This window comes from Polyodon spathula, chromosome 4 (assembly GCF_017654505.1).
Source record: "Polyodon spathula isolate WHYD16114869_AA chromosome 4, ASM1765450v1, whole genome shotgun sequence".
In the NCBI taxonomy this organism is placed as follows: domain Eukaryota; kingdom Metazoa; phylum Chordata; class Actinopteri; order Acipenseriformes; family Polyodontidae; genus Polyodon; species Polyodon spathula.
In genome coordinates this window covers 78158118-78180798 of record NC_054537.1, presented here as the reverse complement: position 1 = coordinate 78180798, position 22681 = coordinate 78158118, and the positions used below count along the sequence as shown (strand labels likewise).

General features: G+C 35.1%; 1 protein-coding gene across 4 annotated transcripts in view; it reads right to left on the bottom strand.

The window, feature by feature from the left end:
• LOC121314903 (zinc finger transcription factor Trps1-like) overlaps positions 1–22681 on the bottom strand; it is a 132518-nt gene that overhangs the window by 102415 nt on the left and 7422 nt on the right. For all 4 annotated transcript variants that reach the window (XM_041248646.1, XM_041248647.1, XM_041248648.1 and 1 more), the window contains one exon: positions 1088–1992. In XM_041248646.1, the coding sequence (XP_041104580.1) occupies positions 1088–1990 (903 nt within the window). In that variant the 5' untranslated portion in view covers positions 1991–1992. The remainder of the gene's footprint in view (positions 1–1087; positions 1993–22681) is intronic.

The following is a 22681-nucleotide window of genomic DNA, read 5'->3' as shown; positions in this document are numbered from 1 at the left end:
TTTTCGAATATTAATTCAGAGAACGCATAAGTGTAAATAAATGATGTAAAGGCTTTAATTTACCAGTACACTTTTACGCAAATCATTTGTTTAAAAAACTAAAATGTCCTTGATATCTATGTCATTTGTCAACAGAAGGGGCTAAAAAAAAAAAAAAAAAAAAGGATTTTGCAAACACCGTTGCTAAGGACTTGTCATCCCAGTTATATTGTTACGTAACGTTACACTCGCAAAACTGTTGACAGACATTGGTATACATTAATAGCTGTATTTTATTATTATTATTGGTTTTGTTTTGTTCTTTGAATATAATATAATGTAAACGAAAGTTTTGTTAGTTTATTCACTTTGGGCCTATAGGGCCAGCACTGGTACATCTCAATAGTGCAGCACTAATACAAAGGGAGACATTTACCAAGATAAAAAATAATACAAATGCTTTTAAAAAGACCACATTTCCATTGGGCTTATTTTTTTCAGAGTCTATTGATTTTTCAGTATTAAAATGCAGGACAGCCGCTATAAAATTGTCACCTTTACTAAAAATGTGCACAGACGAATCTGTCAGTTAAATCAACTGATGCCCATAAATTAACCAATCAAAAATTTGAATCGAGTTACAACCCTAATTTCAATACCTACTTTTTTTTCTAAACCTTGTAGTTAAGTCTTTGCAATGTTAAAACTTTATTTGCTTATTTAGAGTTTCTTTGCTTACAACATACCAGGGCTGTCAGTTTACATCATAATGTAATATAAACAGTGTGTGTGTGTACGTAGATATGGTTTACACATTTAAAACGCTGACACCTGCATAGCATATAAATGTTCATAAAAAATGTACCAAAAGCACACCCCTATTAACTTGTTTACTTTTGCTTTGATAGTGAAATACATACTGCAGACAGGAGTTATGAGAGAGTTAGATCTAAGAAAGCAATTTAGCGCAAGAGGGGGGAAAAAAACTTGGAACACACAGCTAGGTTAGTAACATCAAATATTATTGAGGTTTCCAGGCAAGAAAGTTTAATGGTGAGGTTCATGGGTATCAAGATAGAGAGCAAGAACAACAGAACACTATACAAACCTGTACATCATAAGTCCCATTCAGTACCATGGACCGCTGGGAGTTGATGTCTTGAAGCACCCCAGTGAGCATGCTGTGATTGAGCTTTTGAAAGTCTTTGGAGTGGGTAAACTGCACCATGTTGTGGAGGGCCAAGATCTTGGTGTCGAGTTCAGCATCCTGCCTGGTGCGGTTGTGCAGACCAAGATGGTACTTGCGGAAGTGTTTGATAAGATCTGTGGGGTCGTTGCCATAGTAACCGTAACCACAGATGTTGCATTTGAAGTCCTGCAGCTTTGGAGACAAAGGTGCAGCATCATCTGGACTTTCGTTGTCCACACCCTCGCCAAGCTCTAAAGAAGATACCTGAGGGTGTTCTGAGACCACAGAGTTGTCCAGGGCATGGCAGTTGTCCAGCTGACCACCTTGAACTTGTACAGCCTCGCCAGTTGACACTGGCGACAACTGATGTGGCTCTTTTGTCTCGCTGTGGTCTTTAGATGGGACACAGGCCCCGGCTTCACCGTCATCTGGATCTGATCTTGCCGGAGACTTTAGTAGTTCACAGACTCCCCCAGCAGCTGGAGTTGAGAAAGCCAGCATATTTATGTCTGTCACTTCATCATGGGGGAAGGATGGAACATTTCCTCCCTTCTTATGGCTTTCATAATTGAAACCAGGCCTTTCTCTCGGTGCCGAGCTTTTCAAGTCTTTTTTGATACTGGAAGAAGGCTCTGAGACTTGCATATAACGATCCTCCGTCTTGTCAGACTCTAGTGCATCACACGGACTGATGTCTTCTTGCATGAGATCTGAAGAAAGGTCTTTGTTCCTAACAGAGTCCTCACTCTCAGTACCTGTTGATTCCAGAGCTTCACCGTCACCACCAAAGTTTCTTAGAGGGGGATTCTTTTTTCGGACCATATCTGTGAAAATGAATGAAGTATGTTTTAATAGTGATTGTGCACTGTTCACAAAGTTAAAATGTAAGAATAATTTAAAATCTATTTTTTAATAAAGGTTGTTATTCGTAAGACTCTTGTTGACTATTGCGGCCTTCTTTTATTTCTTAAATCTGAATAGTTTCAATTCATATAAAAATATTACTTAAGCCACCAAAACATTGATTTTAAACTGTGTGAATTCAATATACTTTCAGTGAATTTGTGATTCACAATTTTTATGGATAATAAAATAAATATGCAATTTTCAACATCAGAAATACACATTAATAAATAATTTTGATTGTAAAACAGAAAAAAATGACAAGACTTTTTATCAGCACTTTACCACACACCTGAAACATCTGGAGTGCCACAGGGCACACTTTTAGGTCTCTCAGTGTTTATTTATGTATGCTGATAATACTTTTTTTTTTTTTTTTTTTAATTGTTTTTTTTTTCTGGTTCCATTAAATTAAAAGATGTTTTAAAACATTAAGCAACTTTGAACTCAATTGAATGTAACTGTTTAAATAGAACAGGCATCCTGCAATAAGCTTAAAACACAAAACATATCAGGAGTCTCCCTGGCCCATAGCAATGTAACACACTTTATCAGATTTTTAAATGTATAATAAATAAATGAAAAAATAAAAAAGCACATTTTTCTACATTCTTATCTTGTCTGCAAAGCTATTAGTGTCACAAAGGATTACTATCATTTGAAACTTACACATAGAGGTTGTTTTATAAAATTAAATAGAAACATTAAAAAGTCCTCTTGAAAATGTGTTTCTAATTTAGTTAAAATTGTAAATGCACACATTACTGATATATCCAATATAAACCATTAGGGGAACATGTATTAAGCATTTCTGACGGCATTAAGGCTATAGCGCAGGGTTTACGCCAGCCTTAAAATTGTATCATGACACTTTTGGCAAGTTAAGGCCATGTTAGAAGCACCAAAATGCGCTCCACCGTGCAATGTGCTCCGCCGCTCATTAGCCATTCATTTTAAGGCGCGTTACACCTTAATTATATGCATAGGCAAATTGTAGGTAGGGCTCATGTGTAAATGAAGTCTGATATTAAAATGAGATTCACGAAGCGACCGAACAGCAATAAATAAGGCTGATTTCAAATTGGCCTTATTTGGGTGCAAAGAAAAAGTAAGATAGGAAAGATTATATATATATATATATATATATATATATATATATATATATATATATATATATATATATATATATATATATACACACACACACATACATTCTACTGAACAGTTAAAATGTGTTATCATTGATAGTTCATCAAGAACATCACCCAAAAACCAAGGCTGAAACATTTTAACGTTTAGCCTAGCTACTGAGTCAACTCTTTCAAACTGTACATTGTAACTCGATTCGCTATTGAAACAATCTTTAAAAATGTAAAAAAAAACTTCTACTGGAAACAAATAGTTTAAAAATGGTTTGTGTTGGCTGCAAAAAAAAGCAACAAGCAGTCAAAATAGATTATTTAAAAACAACCTTGAATGACAAATTCAGCAACATTTGAGTTTTGTAAACCTTTCAAACTTATGTTGACACATCAAAAAATGACATTGTAATTCCCATAGCCTATTTTGCTGCCCTTATCCTAAAATGTTAAACACGGGAGAAATGTTAACTGCAAACCTGAAAATGACAAAACCGAAGCTTCTGTGTTTTTTGTGCTTATTAAACAAGGAGAGCAAAAAGAACAACAGAATATGTCCACATTTTGCTTCCTTCTCTTAATCTATCTAAAGAGAACATTTGTATATGCATGGTGTTAGAAGGTCTAAATTGACACAATAGTTCTATAGAGTCTTAGTGTGTTATTTATGTTCTCCTTGTTGAACAAGCAAACACGTAGAAAATGAAGACAGATCTTCATGAACCTTGCCACACTTGTAAAGATCGAGAGTCATGGTACAACTCATTCTACTTGTTTTGTAAAATCAAAACTGTAAGAAAACACTAACTGGGCAGTTCTTTTTGTTGCTGTTTTTTTTTTAAAAACTACGTTTTACCAAAGCTTGCTAGATTGTGTTTAAATGTGTTTACAGGGTAAATAATGTAAGATTTTCTATTAAATCCATATTAAATTTCAAAAAAATTATACGCTCCATATGGAATTATTGCAATCGGAACCCTAATGCGAGTTAGAAAATGGATCAGAGATTTCTTTAACCTGATTGGTCTATATGAGGTCCCTAATCTCCAGTAAAGGACCTTGAATGTTATCAATCAAACTATGTTTAATCATGGTTCTAAATCAATGCAGGCAACCAGGTATTTTTAATCACTGAAACCTTACATTTTAGGGCCTACTAACAGTAACTTAAACACTAAATCTCACACAAATACACAAACATGTACTCAAATCCTTTTTTTTTTGTATACTTAAGTTACTGGTACTTTTACTCTTTTACATGTTTTTATAAACAGTTGAGTTATTACACTATGTAACACAATTTTTGTTCCTGGGTAGCAAGTGTTATTTCCTAATTGCTTATGCCTCAAAAGTATAGAAAATGGCTATTATTCCCCACAAACTTTGCTTTTGTGACCAGGACAGTGATATTTCGAAATGTACCTATTTCCAGTGAGAAAACGGGCGAATTTGTGTCTCTTCGTTCACATAAAGTCAGAAAAAAACAACATATGAATCCAAATTAGAATGTATTTATACTAAAGTAATACAAGACTTAGAAGTGAGTAGTTTTTTGAGATTTACGATTATACTGTAAATCACTTTCACGAATCAGCCCCCAAATGTAGTCTCCCATCATGTTCTCGTTATACTGTCCTTGGTAGCGGCGTTCAAAGTCCAGTATATCCTGGTGGAAACGCTTGCCTTGCTTCTCAGAGTACGCTCCCATATTCTCCTTGAATTTATCAAGATGAGCATCAAGGATATGGACTTTGAGGGACATCCTACAGCCCATTGTGCCATAGTTCTTCACCATAGTCTCAACCAGCTCCACATAGTTTTCGGCCTTGTGATTGCCCAGGAAGCCCTGAACCACTGCGATAAAGCTGTTCCAAGCCACTTTCTCCTTACTAGTGAGCTTTTTGGGGAATTCTTTGCACTCCAGGATCTTCTTTATCTGTGGTCCGACAAAGACATCGGCTTTGACCTTTGCCTCAGACAGCTTAGGGAAGAAGTCTTGAAGGTACTTGAAGGCTGCCGAGTCCTTATCTAGAGCTCTGATAAACTGTTTCATAAGGCCCAATCTGATGTGCAGTGGTGGCATCAGCACCTTCCGGGGGTCCACCAGTGGCTCCCACTTAACGTTGTTCCTCCCCACAGAGAACTCGGTCCGCTGTGGCCAGTCCTGCCTGTGGTAGTGCGCCTTGGTGTCCCTGCTGTCCCAAAGGCAAAGATAACAGGGAAGCTTGGTAAAACCGCCTTGGAGACCCATCAGGAATGCCACCATTGCAGCCTCTTGATGCCATCTCAGAAAAATGCAGATATGTATCCACTTAGGCAGCTGGAACTAAACTGAACTGGTGGGCTTAAGGCCCCTGTATTTATACTACTATTTATATTACTGGAAAGTTCTAGAAAGTTCTAGAAGTTACTCCAAGTTTACTCAGCACTGAATCTATCTGGAATGTTCTGGAAAATAGGTAGATTCAAAATATCACTGTCCTGGTCACAAAAGCAAAGTTAGTGGGGAATAACAGCCATTTTCTATACTTTTGAGGCATAAGCAATTAGGAAATAACACTTACTACCCAGGAACCAAAAAAATAAAAAATGTGTTACACGCTGTTATTTAAGCTATTGGAAACACCCACAAAGCGACACAGTCCACCGCTGGTATACTAAAGCCTGAAGACTACTAGACCAAAGAAACCACATTACTCATGGAATATTGAGGAAAACATTTGTATTCATTAGCAACAAAAACTACTGCTGCATAAAATCACTATAAAAACAAACTAAAAACACTTTAAATGTTTTTTTTTTTTTTTTTTTTTTTTTTTTTAACATATCCATTTTCTAATAGCAATGGAAACCCTCATAAGAGGGCTTTACTATCTGGTAAGGCTCTTCTTGTTATGTTAACAGCATGCTCTGGATTTATTGCTTAATTGATCAAGTAAAGTACCACTGGCATTTACTTATGAGTCTCACATGTAAAGTGATTGGAAGGATATTTAACTTTTGAGTCTTTTGAGTTGTATCCATAACTATAGAAACACTCATGTTGGTATATGTAGTAATACCAAAAGAAACTGAAATTCGGGGAACAAATGTTTTGAATAGCAGTCTTTTGAAGTAACAGAGAAACTCCAAGTCTGACTTGCAAAACATGCACATTATTTTTAATACATGTTGTGAGCTACAGTGAACAAACTGCTTAAAATAATGCCTTAACTACAATATAACCAGTTCATGATCTGTGTACAGTTTCTAATTAATATTACAGAGTATGAATAAAGCACAACGGCCCATATTCATATAAAATGGCGGTAATCTCCGACCAATAAAAAAAATAAAAGTGATGTATAAAACTACAGGCTTGTTATTTTACTGGCCAGTAATGGTTTTAGATGTGATTTTCCATCACGGATAGTTACCAAGGGATTTTACGTAACCAACTTTCAGAGGTATACAAATGAGCCGTGTCCCCTACTTAAGACGTCAGTGGCATACACTGTCTGTTTACACTGTCACACTATGGCTACGGAATATGTCTGGAGACAGGCAGGTTATCCGAAATATTGAGATATCAGTTTTAAAAATAATAATAGATTCACACACAGGTGCTGGACCCAAGTGAGAAGTTAGGGTAGGTGCAGTATATGCCTTTCTTAATAGATATATATATATATATATATATATATATATATATATATATATATATATATATATATATATATATATATGTACATTTGGTTGACAAAAAAAGGATCCTCTAATATTAACACATTTCCTTTGCAATGCACAAGAAAGTATACAAGGCACTACTGTGTGGAGGAAGAGCAATGTTTTTTAGCGGGCTGAAGCAGATTCTCTTGCAGTATTTTCCTGTATTTTGCTCCATCCATTCTTCCTTCAATTGTAACAAGATGCCCAGTCCCTGCTGATGAGAAGCATCCCCACAGCATGATGCTGCCACCACCATACTTCACTGTAGGGATGGTGTGTCTTGAGGCATGGGCAGTGTTAGGTTTGCGCCACACATAGCGCTTTGAGTTTTGGCCAAAAAGCTCTATCTTGGTCTCACCTGACCACAAAACCTTTTCCCACATCGTAGCTGGGTCACTCTCATGCTTTCTGGCAAACTCCAGACATGCTTTCAGATGGTAGTTTTTGAGTAACGGCTTCTTTCTTGCCACCCTCCTATACAGGTCAGTGTTATGCAGAGCTCTTGATATGGTTGACTGGTGCATCATTACTCCACTCCCAGCCACTGATCTCTGTAGCTCCTTCAAAGTGATTGTTGGCCTCTCTTGTTTGAGCACTGAGTTTTGAGGGACGGCCTTTTCTTGGCAGTGCCTCGGTGGTGTGATGCAGCTTCCACCTCCTGATTATTGATCCAACTGTGCTCACTGGGATATCCAAACACTTGGATATTATTTTGTACCCTTTCCGTAATCTATGCATGTGTATTACTTTATCTCTAACTTCTGTAGAATGCTCTTTGGTCTTCATTTTCCTTCAGATTCACAGCCTTACCAATGATCCTTCAACAGTGGGGTTTTTATCCAGAAAATGTGACAGCAACTTTAATGGTTCACAGGTGGAGGCCAATGGTAAGGTAATTGTGTCCTCGTTAGGGCAATTTCTTTCATCGGTGCAAACTGGGAGCTTCCACAGCACAGTGGTTGAATACTTATGCATGCAAGATATTTCAGTTTTTTATTTCTCTTAAAAATATTTCCCAACATAAAAGCCAATGTCACCAATGTTACAATAACACATATATATATATATAATAATATATATAATATATATATTATATATATATTATCTATATATATATATATATATCTTTACATATATATATTTGCAAAGTAGGGCCTCTAACTGCAAGCTTACGCAGATCTCTATTTTACAAATGGTAAAACTCTAAAAATAAAAAAAATAGACCACTAGACATGCCAAGTAACCATATTGTAAGTAACAAAATGGTTTGAAGAAATATCACATACAGATCATTATCTCACTGTACACTTATAAAAATGAGATGCTATGTTTAGTCATTCACATATAGCTGTGAATGACTAAATGTGATACAAACTGTGATACAACCATCTGAAATGTCCATGTACATTATCATATGACTTGTATTACATAGCAGTGACATCACAATGCTGAATCAAATGTTTTTTTTTCAACACTGGGTGCATTAAGTAACTGAGCGGCTCAGAGTGAGAATTTTTCTGCTCACTTGGATCACCGATGAAATCTGCTCTGCAGCGCTCTGAGCTAAGTATACCATTAAGAAGGTTCTTTCATTGAGCTGTTCTGAGCAGCTCACTTACTTAACGTGCCCACTGTAATTTGTCCAGTTTGTCCAGCACCCTATCCTATTTTCTATATATACACAAATAAATCCAGGTCAGTTTTGTTTTCTCACTTCATTGCTGGGAAACAGAAAACAAAGGAATGCCTTAGAATGTGAGGTGCACTAGATCACTGGTCCTCCTAGAAATGCAGTACTGTAATCTGTCTATAATGCACTTAATCACATTGACTTGTTACTTGAAGGTTACTACAACTTAACTGCTCCTGCTTGTGATCAACCAAGTAGAGTATAGTTTCACAAAATCACTAGTAGTGTGGGCTCCCAGACCAGAGTAGACTCCATAGAAAATGTTAATTTATTTAATTAATTACAAATAAAAACAATTAAAAAAATAAATGCAATGTTTCTATGGGGGAAAAAAAGGATATGAGATTTCAGGTTCTTTTGGCTTTTTTTCAGTAAAACCCTCAGACTATGAGATTATCTGCCCAAATCAGGGCAAGACACAGTTACATCTGTTTTGTCATTTCCCTAATGGTCCCTGCATGTAGTTTGAGGAGTCATGTATAATGCCTAACCCAATATATCACTGTATTTTCTTTATAGTGCTACATTGTTTTAAGGCTGCCCTTTATAGCATAGAAACATTTATATGGTGGGATGGTCATGATACTCATTTCCTTGCATTAAGTCATTTCACTAGCTTTTCGCTACAAGAAATGACTCAAACAGCATTGTCTCTTAACTATGGTCCTGACTAGAGAGTTATAAAGGGGTAACATTTTAGAGTGCTTCAGAAATCCAGTAATATATGTGTTGATGTTGTTCACAGCCTCATTTGGCTAAGCTGGCAGAAATATCCTAAAGCAGTTCTTGTTTGGAAATCAATGAATTTGTGTCACTTTCCTCCTATACTAATTTGATTGCTCCTGCTGGGTCTTTGGCACATACCATGTCTGTGCTGTCATGTCTATAAAACTAAGATACTTTTCTTTCAGTGATGTCATTGCCACAGTGTAAGGTGACTACTGAGCCAAGAAACCATTCTTTTAGGCTGGCATTTCAACTCATTTGAAAAGTTAGAATACTCTCAGAAAAATAATGGACTAAAATTACCTTGAAGTGGAAGGTCTGTGAGACACACATTCAAACATAAAATGTCTATAAATAATTAGCATCAGCTGAAGGTCAAGAAGTGCTAGAATGCTAGAAAAAATGCTTCATTTATGAAGTTGCTGCAGGATTTTTTTTCAGTTTAATTAATTTAATGAAATACTGTTTTTTTTAAGTGTACAAGGGTTTTCTCAAACATGAAGAAAGGGACACAATGACGATTACATTTACACCACAAGAAAGCAAATCTTCACTTAAATACTTTTAAGATTAACTGTTTGCAGATTCATAATTTGTTATAAATTAAGCCAGTTTGAGAACAGTCGTAGTAACAAAGGTACCAACCATTGCAAATTACAACACATTAAAAGATAATCTACAATTGCAAATTACAACACATTAAAAGATAATCTACAATTGCAATTTACAACGCATTAAAAGATAATCTACATATACAGACTATTTTACTGACAACATCGTACATTTCTTTTATTTAATTACTGTATCTGACCTGAAAAGTGAGTTACTGTATAATTACAACATTTCGTGTTATACAATGGGTGGTCCTGTTCAAAATCATTATTAAAAAATGCACCCCAATTTGCTTTCAAAGTGAAAATAAAGGGACTTGCAGAAAAGGCTTTATGACAGTGAAGAAAAATTGTTAATGTATACATTTTCTGGTAAGTGCTGTTTACTGAAAGTTTTTTTTTTTTTTTTTTTAACCTATTGAGTTAACTTTGTTATTTACTTGAGGTAATCCAATTACAAAATTACATTGTAAAAACTGTGTTTAAGTGACTTTTTAAGTGATCAGAATTCTATGTGCACGAAACCACATTAAACAAAACGTGCCTGATGAAATAACTTTTTTTTTTTTTTTTTTGCTGAAGTGCACATTTTACACAGAGGAATAAAACAGTTAAAGCTGCAAAAATAAATAATAAAGGAACTATGTGCATATTGCCTTTCAATGAACATTTGAGTACATTTCAGTCAAAAAGCCGAATAATTCTGGAGTCAATACTGTAGGTGCTGAATAATATGAAAACGTGAATGGTCAAAATATCACTGTAGAGATTGGAAACATTTAGAAGTTACACAAAAAAGCAGCTAATTCCTGTTAGTTTTCCATTTAATGAGCAGATACCTCGTCTATAAATAACTTGAAATTATTGTTAAGATTAATTTCAGTAGTTCCTACAGTACATGTTCATTTCTCATTTCAGCCATGTCTAAATGCTCAGTTCTAGGAGACCATGGTCATTAATCAGCACATGCTGGGAACTGGAGAAAAAGAGAACTGCTTTCCACAACACTTCCATTGATAAGACAGATCGGTCGCTGTGCAGATCACAGCTTCAAAAGGCTTAAAGGTTCGTGTGAATTCAAACGTGACTCGGGTCTCTTCACACAGCATTCCAATTAGCTTCAAGTTGTATAGCGGCCATAAACTTTCTTCAAACTTTTTTAAGAGGGTGTTCCAATTTATAATGGATGATGCCGCGGAGTCCTCTCCTAATCCTCTAAGCTATTTAAGGTCGCCATGTCCCATCTGAGGCCTGATGTAGGCCTTCTAAAGCTTTATTAATTATCCTTCCACTGTTGTTTGCATAAGCTTATTCCTGTTTTCTATCTTTCAAAAGACAGCCTTTACATTTTCTTTTTGGATTTGTAGGTTTACAATAAAAGGGGATAAAAGAACCATTGGAAGTCAAGTATGTGCCTCAAAGTGTCTATTGAAGTGACCAACTAAAATTACTATGACAATTAGCTTATATATTTGCACCTTTATTGTTTATGATTTATAGATTTAAGCTGGTCTCAAACAGAAGACTTCGTTAAAAACAGACATTACACAACAAATATTTTGTAATTTTAAGTGTCAACTTTAAAAAAATGTTCTCCAATTTAAACTATGATGTAACAATGCATAAACATAAGGTATCTGCATATTTGTTTTTATTAAAGTTTGAAATTCACAAAACTACTCTAGATTGTTGTTTCTTTAACAGCCAAGAATCAAATCATAGCACGGCGTATTATTATTACTTTCAAATTAAAAGTATTTACTTAACACGTTTAGAGTTAACAGTGACTTCACTGCGCATGTCTTTTTAACTGCAAACTTCTAAATAGAGTTTATACTCTGAAAACTATGCATGTTTATTTAAAGGACTTTTAAACAGTTTTAAATAACTGCCTGCAGCAGGAATATAGATTTAATTTCCTCTATCCACACTTGATAATTGAAACAATTATTATGAGATTTTTATGACTCCCAGTAGCCTACTGCTTACCACCCGAGGATGGTTACAGCACCTTAGTGTAATAAACAGGACAGCATAGATCAAAATACGTACCATTAAACCCAGAAAGAGGCAGTAGGGGAGGAAACTTGCAATTTTAACTAAATATACTGCACACCATGCTTAAACAAGTATTGGGTCACACGTGTTCATATCGTTACACCCAGCCTCTTTTCAATTTAAAATTGCAGTGTCCACAACCATATTTAATGTATACTCTCATTTGTTTTTATTTCTTGATGGTTGTATATAACATGGTTCTTTCAGAAAAATACCTTGATGACTTCAGAGTATACAAGGCAGATGGATGGATGGATAGATGACTTCTTTACTGGCCGCCAGGGATATGGATAATGATAATAAAAGTAACAGATACAGAAAAGATTTTTAGGGACTTGAAAAAATGTTGTACTTATTGCTCGTTTTACAAAAAAAAAAAAGTCAACGTATTTTGTTTGTTCTTGTTTTCAGATTTTTAAATGAAAACACACAAAAAAAAACACCTTTCAGTGTTTATTCTAATGACAACGCAGGCTTACTCCGTAAGAGGTGCATTTACAACAGACTTCACTAGTGAAACAGATGTTTCTGAGGAAAGCTGAAGCTAGCATCAGGATTATGCTTTATAGTGTGCCTGATTCTGCATTCAGAACACCAACCAAAAGTGTCAGAAACAGGCAGCTTGCCCTTTCAGTATAAAGAAAGGGTCGAAGAGTGCCGTTTGTTCTTTGGAAAGGAAACCCCTTTCTAAATGAATTTCACAAACGTATTATAGATAGCTAAGGTGTAATAAGATGGGCCAGTCGCAGCGCAAACGTACCACAAATTGCATTTTTGTTGCAACAGTTAAAGTTAAAATCTATTGTATGTACTAAGAGGAAATATGTTAATGAAGACAGCCGCAGTATACTAATTAAAATACTTGTTGCGTCTTCTTGGTGAGATCTCTAGCATTATACATTGCGAGTCATCTGACATTGCTCAAATGCATAGCAGGAGGTGAGTTGTGGTTTGTTGTAGCAGAGGGTGCCTGAAGGATAACATCTATACATGCAAGGGTCCAAGAATCAAAATAACATTGTTATTGTTAAATGTAAATGTCATCTGTACAATGCATTCTGTTCCGTCTTCATTTTACACACACACACACACACACACACACACACACACACACACACATATATATATATATATATATATATATATATATATATATATATATATATATATATATATATATATATATATATATTTTATTTTTTTTTTAATAAATAAAAATGAAAGGCAGTTTAATCACATCAGATTCTATAGTGGGGCACCCACCTTCACCCTCAAATAAAAAGTGTGTTTCGATCAAAAAGCTTTTCATAACCATACAGGAGTAGCCCCTCGCTAAACCAGACGTTTTTCTGACATTAGGAGGTGTCAGGTTTAATACATACATTTATAGTGCTCAATGTATTTTAAATGTATAAATCATTGTGCTGAAATAACACTAATGTGTTTTGGGTAAGCTACAAATGACATTGTGAAAAAATGTATGGTAACAAAAAATAAATTGTGCTGCTGCTTTGCACATAGGTGTAATGCGAATAAAGGGTTATTTTAAATTGAAACAATGAGTTTAGCGTTTATTATTATTATTATTATTATTATTATTATTATTATTATTATTGAGACAATTAACACAAAATAGATCATGGTGCCGCATTGACAAGTTATGATACTTACAGGAGGACACCCAGATAGCACTATGACGTTGGCCGAGTATCAGTTATGGTTGGCTGGTAATGCAAAAAGTTGGAAACACCACCCTCCCCACCAGGATTGAAGATCAGTACGTAGAAATGATCCCTGAATCCATAGTAAATTTAATTTCTTTCTTGCCACGAGTTTGCCAGAAAAGGACAATCTCTTGCTGAAACTGATTGATGGAAAGCAACATAGCTGTGGACTTTCCTTCTATATACTGGTCCAGCAGCACTCAAAGGATAAATGCATGATGTTCTGTATTGTCATTTTCTTATGCTTCATGTACCTATCACATTATGCAGTCTGTTAATGTGCACACAATACTCTGATTAAGCAGAAGAGTTACTTGTTTCGTTTCTTCGTCTGTTTATGGCAATACAGTTGCATATAATATTCATGGACTAGTTAATTTGGATAATGATGTTAGGAAATGCAGTCTGAAAGCCAAAACACCTGCTTCAACAAGTAATAGGTAGGTGCAATCCAGCAGCGGCAAAGAGGTTGCAAAAAGGAGCACTTCTCTGGGCCTTTACCTGCCAATATCCAGCCATGTTTCAGGCAGCTGAAGGAACTGTACGCAGACACTTTTATGATTTCTGTTAACACACGTGACAAAGCCATTCTTGATCACCAAAACATTTTTCTTGCAAAAAAATACTTTTTGTTGTTGATGACATTACAAGCTTGGTTTGCCAAAAGTTTTCTGTAAAAGTGTCTTTCTTTTAATATCCTGTGGATTCTATTTAGCTAAACATAGCATTTGTTAAAAATCCACAACATCATATTGTTCATTTAACAGTGTTTGATATTTCTGCCAAAATTGTTCTTTTGCCTTACAACGATGGAATTGTGTCATTTCCATTAAATCACACATTACAATGTAAGCATTGGTGCTCAAAATGCTCAGTTAAAAATGATTTCAATCTAATGCCATGTAATTTTTGTTAGAATAACAATGTATGGAGTGGTGGTGTTCAAGGAAACTGAAGAAGTGGAAGTTATGTCACCAGTTTGGTTGTGGATAAACTGTTGTATCTGTGGCCTCACTACAAAAGTACTGTAAGAGTTGGAAAAGCAGTGGAGCTTCAGGAGACCCCCACCGGAACACGGGACAAACACAAAGTATGGGTGCTTCATGAGACAGGCACAGTAACCATTTGTCTAGCTATCTACCTACCTTTATAAGGTTGCACACCACAGAAATGTTTTTTTGTATATGGTCCTTACAATGAAAGTATAAAGACTGCTAAAAATTGTGTCTAAGCTGTGTTAATTTTAAATGAAGTACAATTACAATTTGTTTACTTAGCTCAGTTAAATTAATCATGAACAATATCTTGCCCAGTATTTCTAAATGTGTATTTTTATTCTGTCAGTCAACCAGGACCACTTTTGAAATTAAATGTACTGTGTCTACAATTCAAGCAGTACCACACGTCTTATTTTATATATCTATATATTTTATATAGAATTTGAATGTTACAGAAAAAAGCTGCTTATTTGTGTTATATACACTACTGGTCAAAAGTTTTAGAACACCTCAATTTTTCCAGTTTTTATTGAAATTTACGCAGTTTAATGTTAAATTAAAGCATAGAAAAAATAAACAATTGGAGATAAAAAAAGAAATCATGGAATCGTTTTGATTAACAAAATGTAACTTTTTGACTCAAAGTGCAGATATAACAGACGAACACACTCATGGCATTCTTTCTACAATGGAAATCAAATATTGTTCGGAAAGTTCTTCCCAACACTGTTGCAGAAGTTCCCACAAATGTGTTGCACTTGTAGGTTGCTTTGCTTTCACCCTTCTGACCAGTTCATCCCAAACCAGCTTGATGGGGTTTAAGTCTGGAGACTGGAGACCATCCTTTCGCCTACTTGACGGTGTATAAAAACCCTGCATGATGAACCGAAGATTTCAAATTTTGATTCATCGGTCCATAAGACCTTCTTCCAGTCTTCAGTAGTCCACTGGCGGTGCTTCATGGCCCAGGCAAGCCTCTTTTTCTTTTTTTGCCATCTTAGCAAAGGCTTTCTTACTGCCACTCGACCTGTCAAACCTGCAGCTCGAAGTCTTCTCTTCACAGTTGAAACTGAGACTTCCTTACTTCGACCAGTGTTAAGCTGTGCTTGAAGCTATTGTCCTGTGAACCGCCTATCACGCAAGCTGTTGACTCTCAGAAACTTGTCTTCTGATTCTGTTGTGGCTTTGGGTCTGCCAGACCTCTTCCTAGAGTTTCCTCCAGTTTCCAAGTGCCTTTTGATGGTGTAGAAAACTGTACCCACCGACACCTTGGCTTTCTTTGCAATTTCTCTAAAGGAAAAACCTACACTTTTAAGGGTTATAATGGTCTGTCTGTCTTCCTTTGTTAATTGCCTTTTTCTCACCATTATGATAGCAATATACTACTTCCTGCAGTACAATACTGTCCAAATAATGCTTAAGAGGGTGTAGTAACACAGTCTGTTCCAACACTGTTTATATACAGACAGAGGGTTTGTAAGTAATCAACAAAAGTTGGGACACCTGCAGGAATTGTTAGCATCAACTTTCAAGGCTTAACCATTGCTGCAGAACAGCTGTAAGTTGTTAACCCATTACTTGTTCCCTGAAAAAGGCCTTTTTGTATAACTCTGAAATGTACATTACTTTTCAGTTTTTGATAACCTAATCTTTTTTTTTTTTTAACCTCTGGCAGTTTACCGCTTACCTTTGTACCATTTCAGGTTATTCACTGGACTTTAACTGCTTAAATTTCAATAAAAACTGGAAAAATGGGGGCGTTCTAAAATTTCTGTATTTCTGGAAAGTTGAAAACAAACAGGGACAGTGACAAATGTCTATGTTCCTCTATCAGGTACATATTTAATTCAACTTTTACAGTTACAGTATTCGTATACAGTATCTGACTGTATAATGTTACTCTCCTATCAGCACTTGTGTGCATTAAATATAATTCTTCTCTTTTTAATGATCAACAGGAGTAGTTAAAGATTAAAGATTATATGTGCATTTTTTCTATTAAATAGACAGGGATTGGATGATCTGCTGCAACCTCAGGTCGACCAAGAGCGTGGCACCTGGACGAATTCTCTTGCTACCAAGGCAGACATTGACCGAGTGGAAAGGTTGTTAATGGACCAGACTACTGAAAAGGCACTGGCATTTGACAGCTATACTATAATTAACAAAGTCCTTTTCATTTAAGAATATAAGAACTAATACATTATAACAGTTTTTGGAAATGAAATATATAAGCTGAAAGCTTCTGCCTTTGTTGAATTATATATCATATTTTTAGATAATTATTCCTGATAATTACTTCCGTATATATATTGTTGTGTCTTCCTGTTTTTCCATGGTGTACATTTATTATATCCATTTTAAAAGGTGTAATTACTATACCCTCCACCCCCACAAATATAATTGGTCGTCTCAGTTTCCTTGTTTTTTAAAATCTTTAGTCATTTGTTTACTGGTTCTTGTTTTGGAGCTCAATTTCTAATGATTTACAAATATGCTAATGTCTCGGCCTTTGGCACTTTTCATTTTGCTTCAGAATTAGGCATATAACTTAATTTGTGCTAATGCACTAACAGCACATTCTATATTGGGAGAAAAATGGGGGCAAAAAAAAAATCAGACATGATCAAAAAACATTTGTTTTTAATCTAACAGTGGTGCTCAAACAAGGAATACATCACTTAGTGGTAAATATCAAACACACACAATGTTTTTATTAACACAGACTTTGCTGATTTTTACCACTAAATTGTGTTGTCTCTGTTTGAACACGACGGTTAGATTGAACACTTTGTGTGTATAATAATACTGTAAAATATGAAATCTTTCTTTTTATTTTTTCAGCTGCAGTCAAGAAGTTTCTAACAAGGAGCCAGAGACACAGACCAGGATGAGGAGCTGGCTAAAGTACAGTGGAGACAGGGATGGGGGGCAGAAAAGAAAAGGGGTAAATATATGATGCGCCCTTAAATTATATTTACATTTTACTAATAGTAAATTAAAAAGATTCAATGATTTCCCTGTATTTAATATAATCTACTGTTCAAATGCATTTTGCTTAAATACATTGTTTTTTCATTGCCACTGAAATGTGCTATTTTTTTTAAAACTATATATTTACATATAATATTTTTAGTGGTTAAATTATCTCAGTGTTACTGTCACTTATACTTAAATGGAAATATTGCTTGCACTCTAATTGGCTGATCTAGCGGGGTGCAATCCCTAGTACTGTACATGCCCTTAGAATGTTTGTAATGTCCCGTTACATAAAATAATGAAATTTGCAACTAACAAGCCATTTGAAGTACATTTCAACTTTATTATTTAATATGTAAATCAAATAAAAGGTAGGTCTTTGTTCTCAGATAAAATTGTATGTCCATTGTTTTAAAGCGACATGTATAGGAAGTGTTTTTATAACAATTTTGTAGACTGATCATTTTAGTGTGTATGTGGAGGAGTGCATAAAAAACACAAATAGTTATAATAAAAATGATAAATAGTGCTGTAACTGAAGCCAAAAGAAAGACCCTCCATATTGGGCATTACCAGTAGGCTTTATGGACTCTCTGCATGTAATCCCTTGACTTTACCGTTGGCCACACAGTCCATAATGCCTGGTAATGCCCAATGTGGAGGGTCTCATTATCTGCTTAATTAGTTATCTAATTATTTACAGATGCTGACCCTGCAAGTACTGCTGCCAGTGACAGTGAAGAAGATTAAGATATTGTTTAATCCATCTTTTTGCATTCTAGAAAGATATTTGCACACAATTCATCTTAATTAACACTCTTAAATGCAAAGCTAGTCAGCATGCTCGTTAATTCTAGTTAATACGAATTTCAAGGGACTAGCAACATATTTTCCATTATACCACTAATTCCTATTATCATGAGTAGCCTATAAGCCAAATATATACTGTCCGTTTTCATTTAAGTTAGTATATGGTACAGTGCTAAATTGTGCACAATTGCAAACCCCCTCCACATTAACAGACTAGGTGTGTTTCATATTCCTATACAGATATTCAGAATGAGCTGGAGGGGTTAGCAGCACATGTCTGCAGTCTATTGCTCCCTGGTTTTAGGGAAAAATAGGTATTTCGATGTTCACCTCAAAAATGCATGGAGCACAACTGGCAATGCACGAAAACACATGCTTTAAAACATGCTTTCAAAAGTTCTTAAAAAACTGATGCAATTGTAAGTGTCTTTCATACATCTCATTATAATATTTTAGATCCCTGATCTCCACACCCTTTTTGCGTCACCTACAGTATAAACACCACCTAGCAATCCTTACTATACCGGTAGGTGACCAAATTCGAATGACTGATAGAATACTTTTGTACTTTTATATACAGACAATTTTGCTACACTACCTTCTTCATTTAGGTTGTGTTGTCTATTGCACTTTTAGAACTAAAATCCAGATTTTGTTTTTTTTAATACCTTTTTATTGGACCAAATTGGGCTACCTTGCACAATACTTGTGTTGAAGCAGACTTGATATACTACCTCTGATACATTATACAATGCAAAACAGGGTCCCTTGTTGGCTTAGACACTTTTGTATGGCTCATTTAAATATATATATTTTTCTATCTGGTCTAAAGCCAGCCTTGAAAATACCAAAAACAAAGAAATACTTTGACTCTCAGTCTTTCCCTTCTGACTCAAGAACAGTGAAAATGAAAAACACAGGTGATCCATTGTGTATTTTATTTTACTTAAAGTACTTTTAAAAGTTAGATTTTTAAAAAAATAATTTTTAAGCAATTCAACTGACTTCCCTTCAAAACTGTTAAGAAACCAGAGTTACAACAGATTTTAACACAGGGATTTTCTTTCCTTTTTTGTATTCTTACTTTATCCATTCACCCTGAAAGTTACATTAACCTTAGTCAACACTACTGTCACCTTAAACCTTCTCAGTGGGATGTTGCTGGCAGCGTTTTCTACTTGCACTGAAAGTAGAAGCCATGTTAATCACATAACAACTCATCCAACTCTCACAGTGTATAAAATAGACAATATCAGATAAGTCTAGCTGCAAGTCTATAAATATTTACATTTTCTTTCAAGTACTATTTATAATATTGTATCAGCTATCTTGAAGTTCAAGAACATGTTGAAAAGACAAACAATAAAATGTTCAAGCTATGGTGCATCAGTGTTGAACTGAAATAGCTCTGTGCCTCTGTTTACCATAATAGGTGTTAAGATACAGTAACACAGACTAGCAATCCAGCCTCGCTCTCAAACCCATCACGATTTGAACAGAACTATGTAAAGGTAGAGAAGATACATAGCAGACTCCAGTACTTTATAATGGAACAACGCGGCTGAGCAACTGAAAGCACTGTGCTTTTGAAAACAATCATTCTATTTACAGTCTTAAAGATTAAGCTTTATTAACATTTTACAGTTGTTCCCCTTAATATTAGTAATTATACACAGCTAGGTGTGTGTGTGTATATATATATATATATATATATATATATATATATATATAATATATATATATATATATATATTATATATAATATATTAAATATTATATAATACATACAGTAATAGCAAATAGAGCCTTGTTTCAAAAAGCACTTTGTGCTAGCAAGCTATGCTTTGTTTCACAAAACAATATTCCAAGAACAATGGTATATTTTTTCCACTGTGTAGTTATCATAATGCTGTCATATAATCCACTCAATTACAAGACAACAGTCCAGTTTTTGACTACAGTAAATTGACAGATCCACAGAGTTGTTTCCTGGCTCTCATCTTCTTAAATGCTCCCCTAAATATTCCACCAAGTTTAAAATAGACTCCATACAATCCTCTGGTTACAGGCTTACATTTGGAGCACCAGAACATGGATACATCAAATTTATACAAAACCAATGTAACATTACAATTACTACATTCCAAGAAGACAACAAACACTACAGCAAAAAGGTGTTTATATTTACTCTGTCAGTGACAGATTTAAGAGAGGTCTCAAGTTTTACAGAGGATAGACCAAATCTTCCACATATGACTCATTATAACATTCACTGACATATCTCCAAAGCTTTAGAAAATAACTAATTTTAATGATAAGGCTTGTACAGTGAATGATAACTGTGAGCTTTTGAAATTTAAGTATTAACAGAAACATCTAATATAACTGAAAAAAATAACACTTGTAGCTCAGATTACAATAAAAAAATAAATAAATGTAAAGCCCTTCATGATGGTTAGTTAACAGGAACATTATCAGGTCTAGAGACCTTTTAAAAATAAAAAAAGCATTTGCATTTGAACTGCACTTTTTGTGAGGGGCAGATTATTTTTTTTTTCTTAAATTGGCAATTGGCCGATAAAAGCTATTAAACTTATATGTATTATACAATATAAAAGTTGAGTACAAATTACATTAAAATCTGTACTCCACTGAATGACCCCAAAACACAATGTTTATTGTTTTCAGATGCCAGTTATTACGCATGAATTTATGAATTGTGAGAATTACACATTGTACTACAGCTTCTTTATAGTGGTTAACAAGAAGGTCTGTTTTTAATATTCCTTCACATGAATATTATACAAATTTGAAAGCAAAATGATTTGAAGTGACATATATTGTTGGAGGTGAAGTTGTCTGTGGTGTTCCAAAGGGCTCCATTCTAGGTCCCTTATTGTTTTCATTATATATGCTATCGTTGGGTGACATTATCCGCAGACACTGAGTGAACTTCCATTGCTGTCCTGATGATACCCAACTATAATTTCTCCCTAAAGCCTGGAATTTCTTCTGCCTGGCTTGCATTAGCTACTTGCCTACAGACGTCAAGCACTGGATGTCACAGAATTTTCTAATGTTGAATTCAGACAAAACAGAGGTTATGCTAGTGGGCTCACAGAACTAACTAAAAGGAAATGTGGGATTACATGAGCTCAACCCTTGCAGTCTCTCATCAAAACTTAAACTAGAAATTATCTGGGGGGCATCTTTGATCCTGACCTGTCATTTGAGACTCATATTTGGGAAGTTACTAAAGTATTTATTTATTTTTTATCATTTGAGAAATATAGCCAAACTTAAACCAATTATTTCTGTATCTGATGCCGAGAGACTAATGCATGCCTTTGTTTCATCTAGAATTGATTATTGTAATGCACTTTTTTGATGTCCCAAAACAAGTTGTATCCCGCTTGCAGCTTGTTCAGAATACACCTGCTAGAATTCTGACTAAAACCAGGAAAAGTGAACATATTACCCCTGTTTTGGCCTCTTTACACTGGCTCCCTGTGCAGTACAGAATTGATGTTAAGATTTTGCTGTTAACTGACAAGGCCCTGAATGGATCAGCACCTAGTTGCAGGAGTTATTGTCCCTGTATCTTCCAAACTGCATTCTGAGAGCCTAGGATGCTGGGCTGCTGGTTATTTTTAGGGACAACAAAAGCAACACGAGAGATAAGGCTTTTTCTTGTAGAGCTCCAAAATTATGGAATGCTGTCTTCGTTTGTCAGGGAAACTGGGACTGTTACAGTTTTCAAGTCAGGACTAAAAACACACTTTTACAAAATGGCTTTCTTATCTTAGTGGGTTTTAATGTAACTTTAAAATTGCTGCTTTTGTATTATTATGCATATACTGTTATTTAAATGGTCGGATTGTGGCAGTTGTATGTGTGACATGCTACATGTTACAAATAATAACAACAACAATAATAACAATATCATTATTTTTATATAGCACCTTTCACAGTGGGCCACCATCACAAAGCACTTTACAGAGGTAGGCTGTGAACTGTGCATTATATGCAGTCACAATAGGACACTGATTTAACATCTCATCCACAGGATGGAGCACAAGGAGGTTAAGTGACTTGCTCAGGGTCACACAGTAAGTTAGTCAGTGGCAGAGGTGTATTGTGGTTTGTTCTTTTTTTCTGCTATGTACT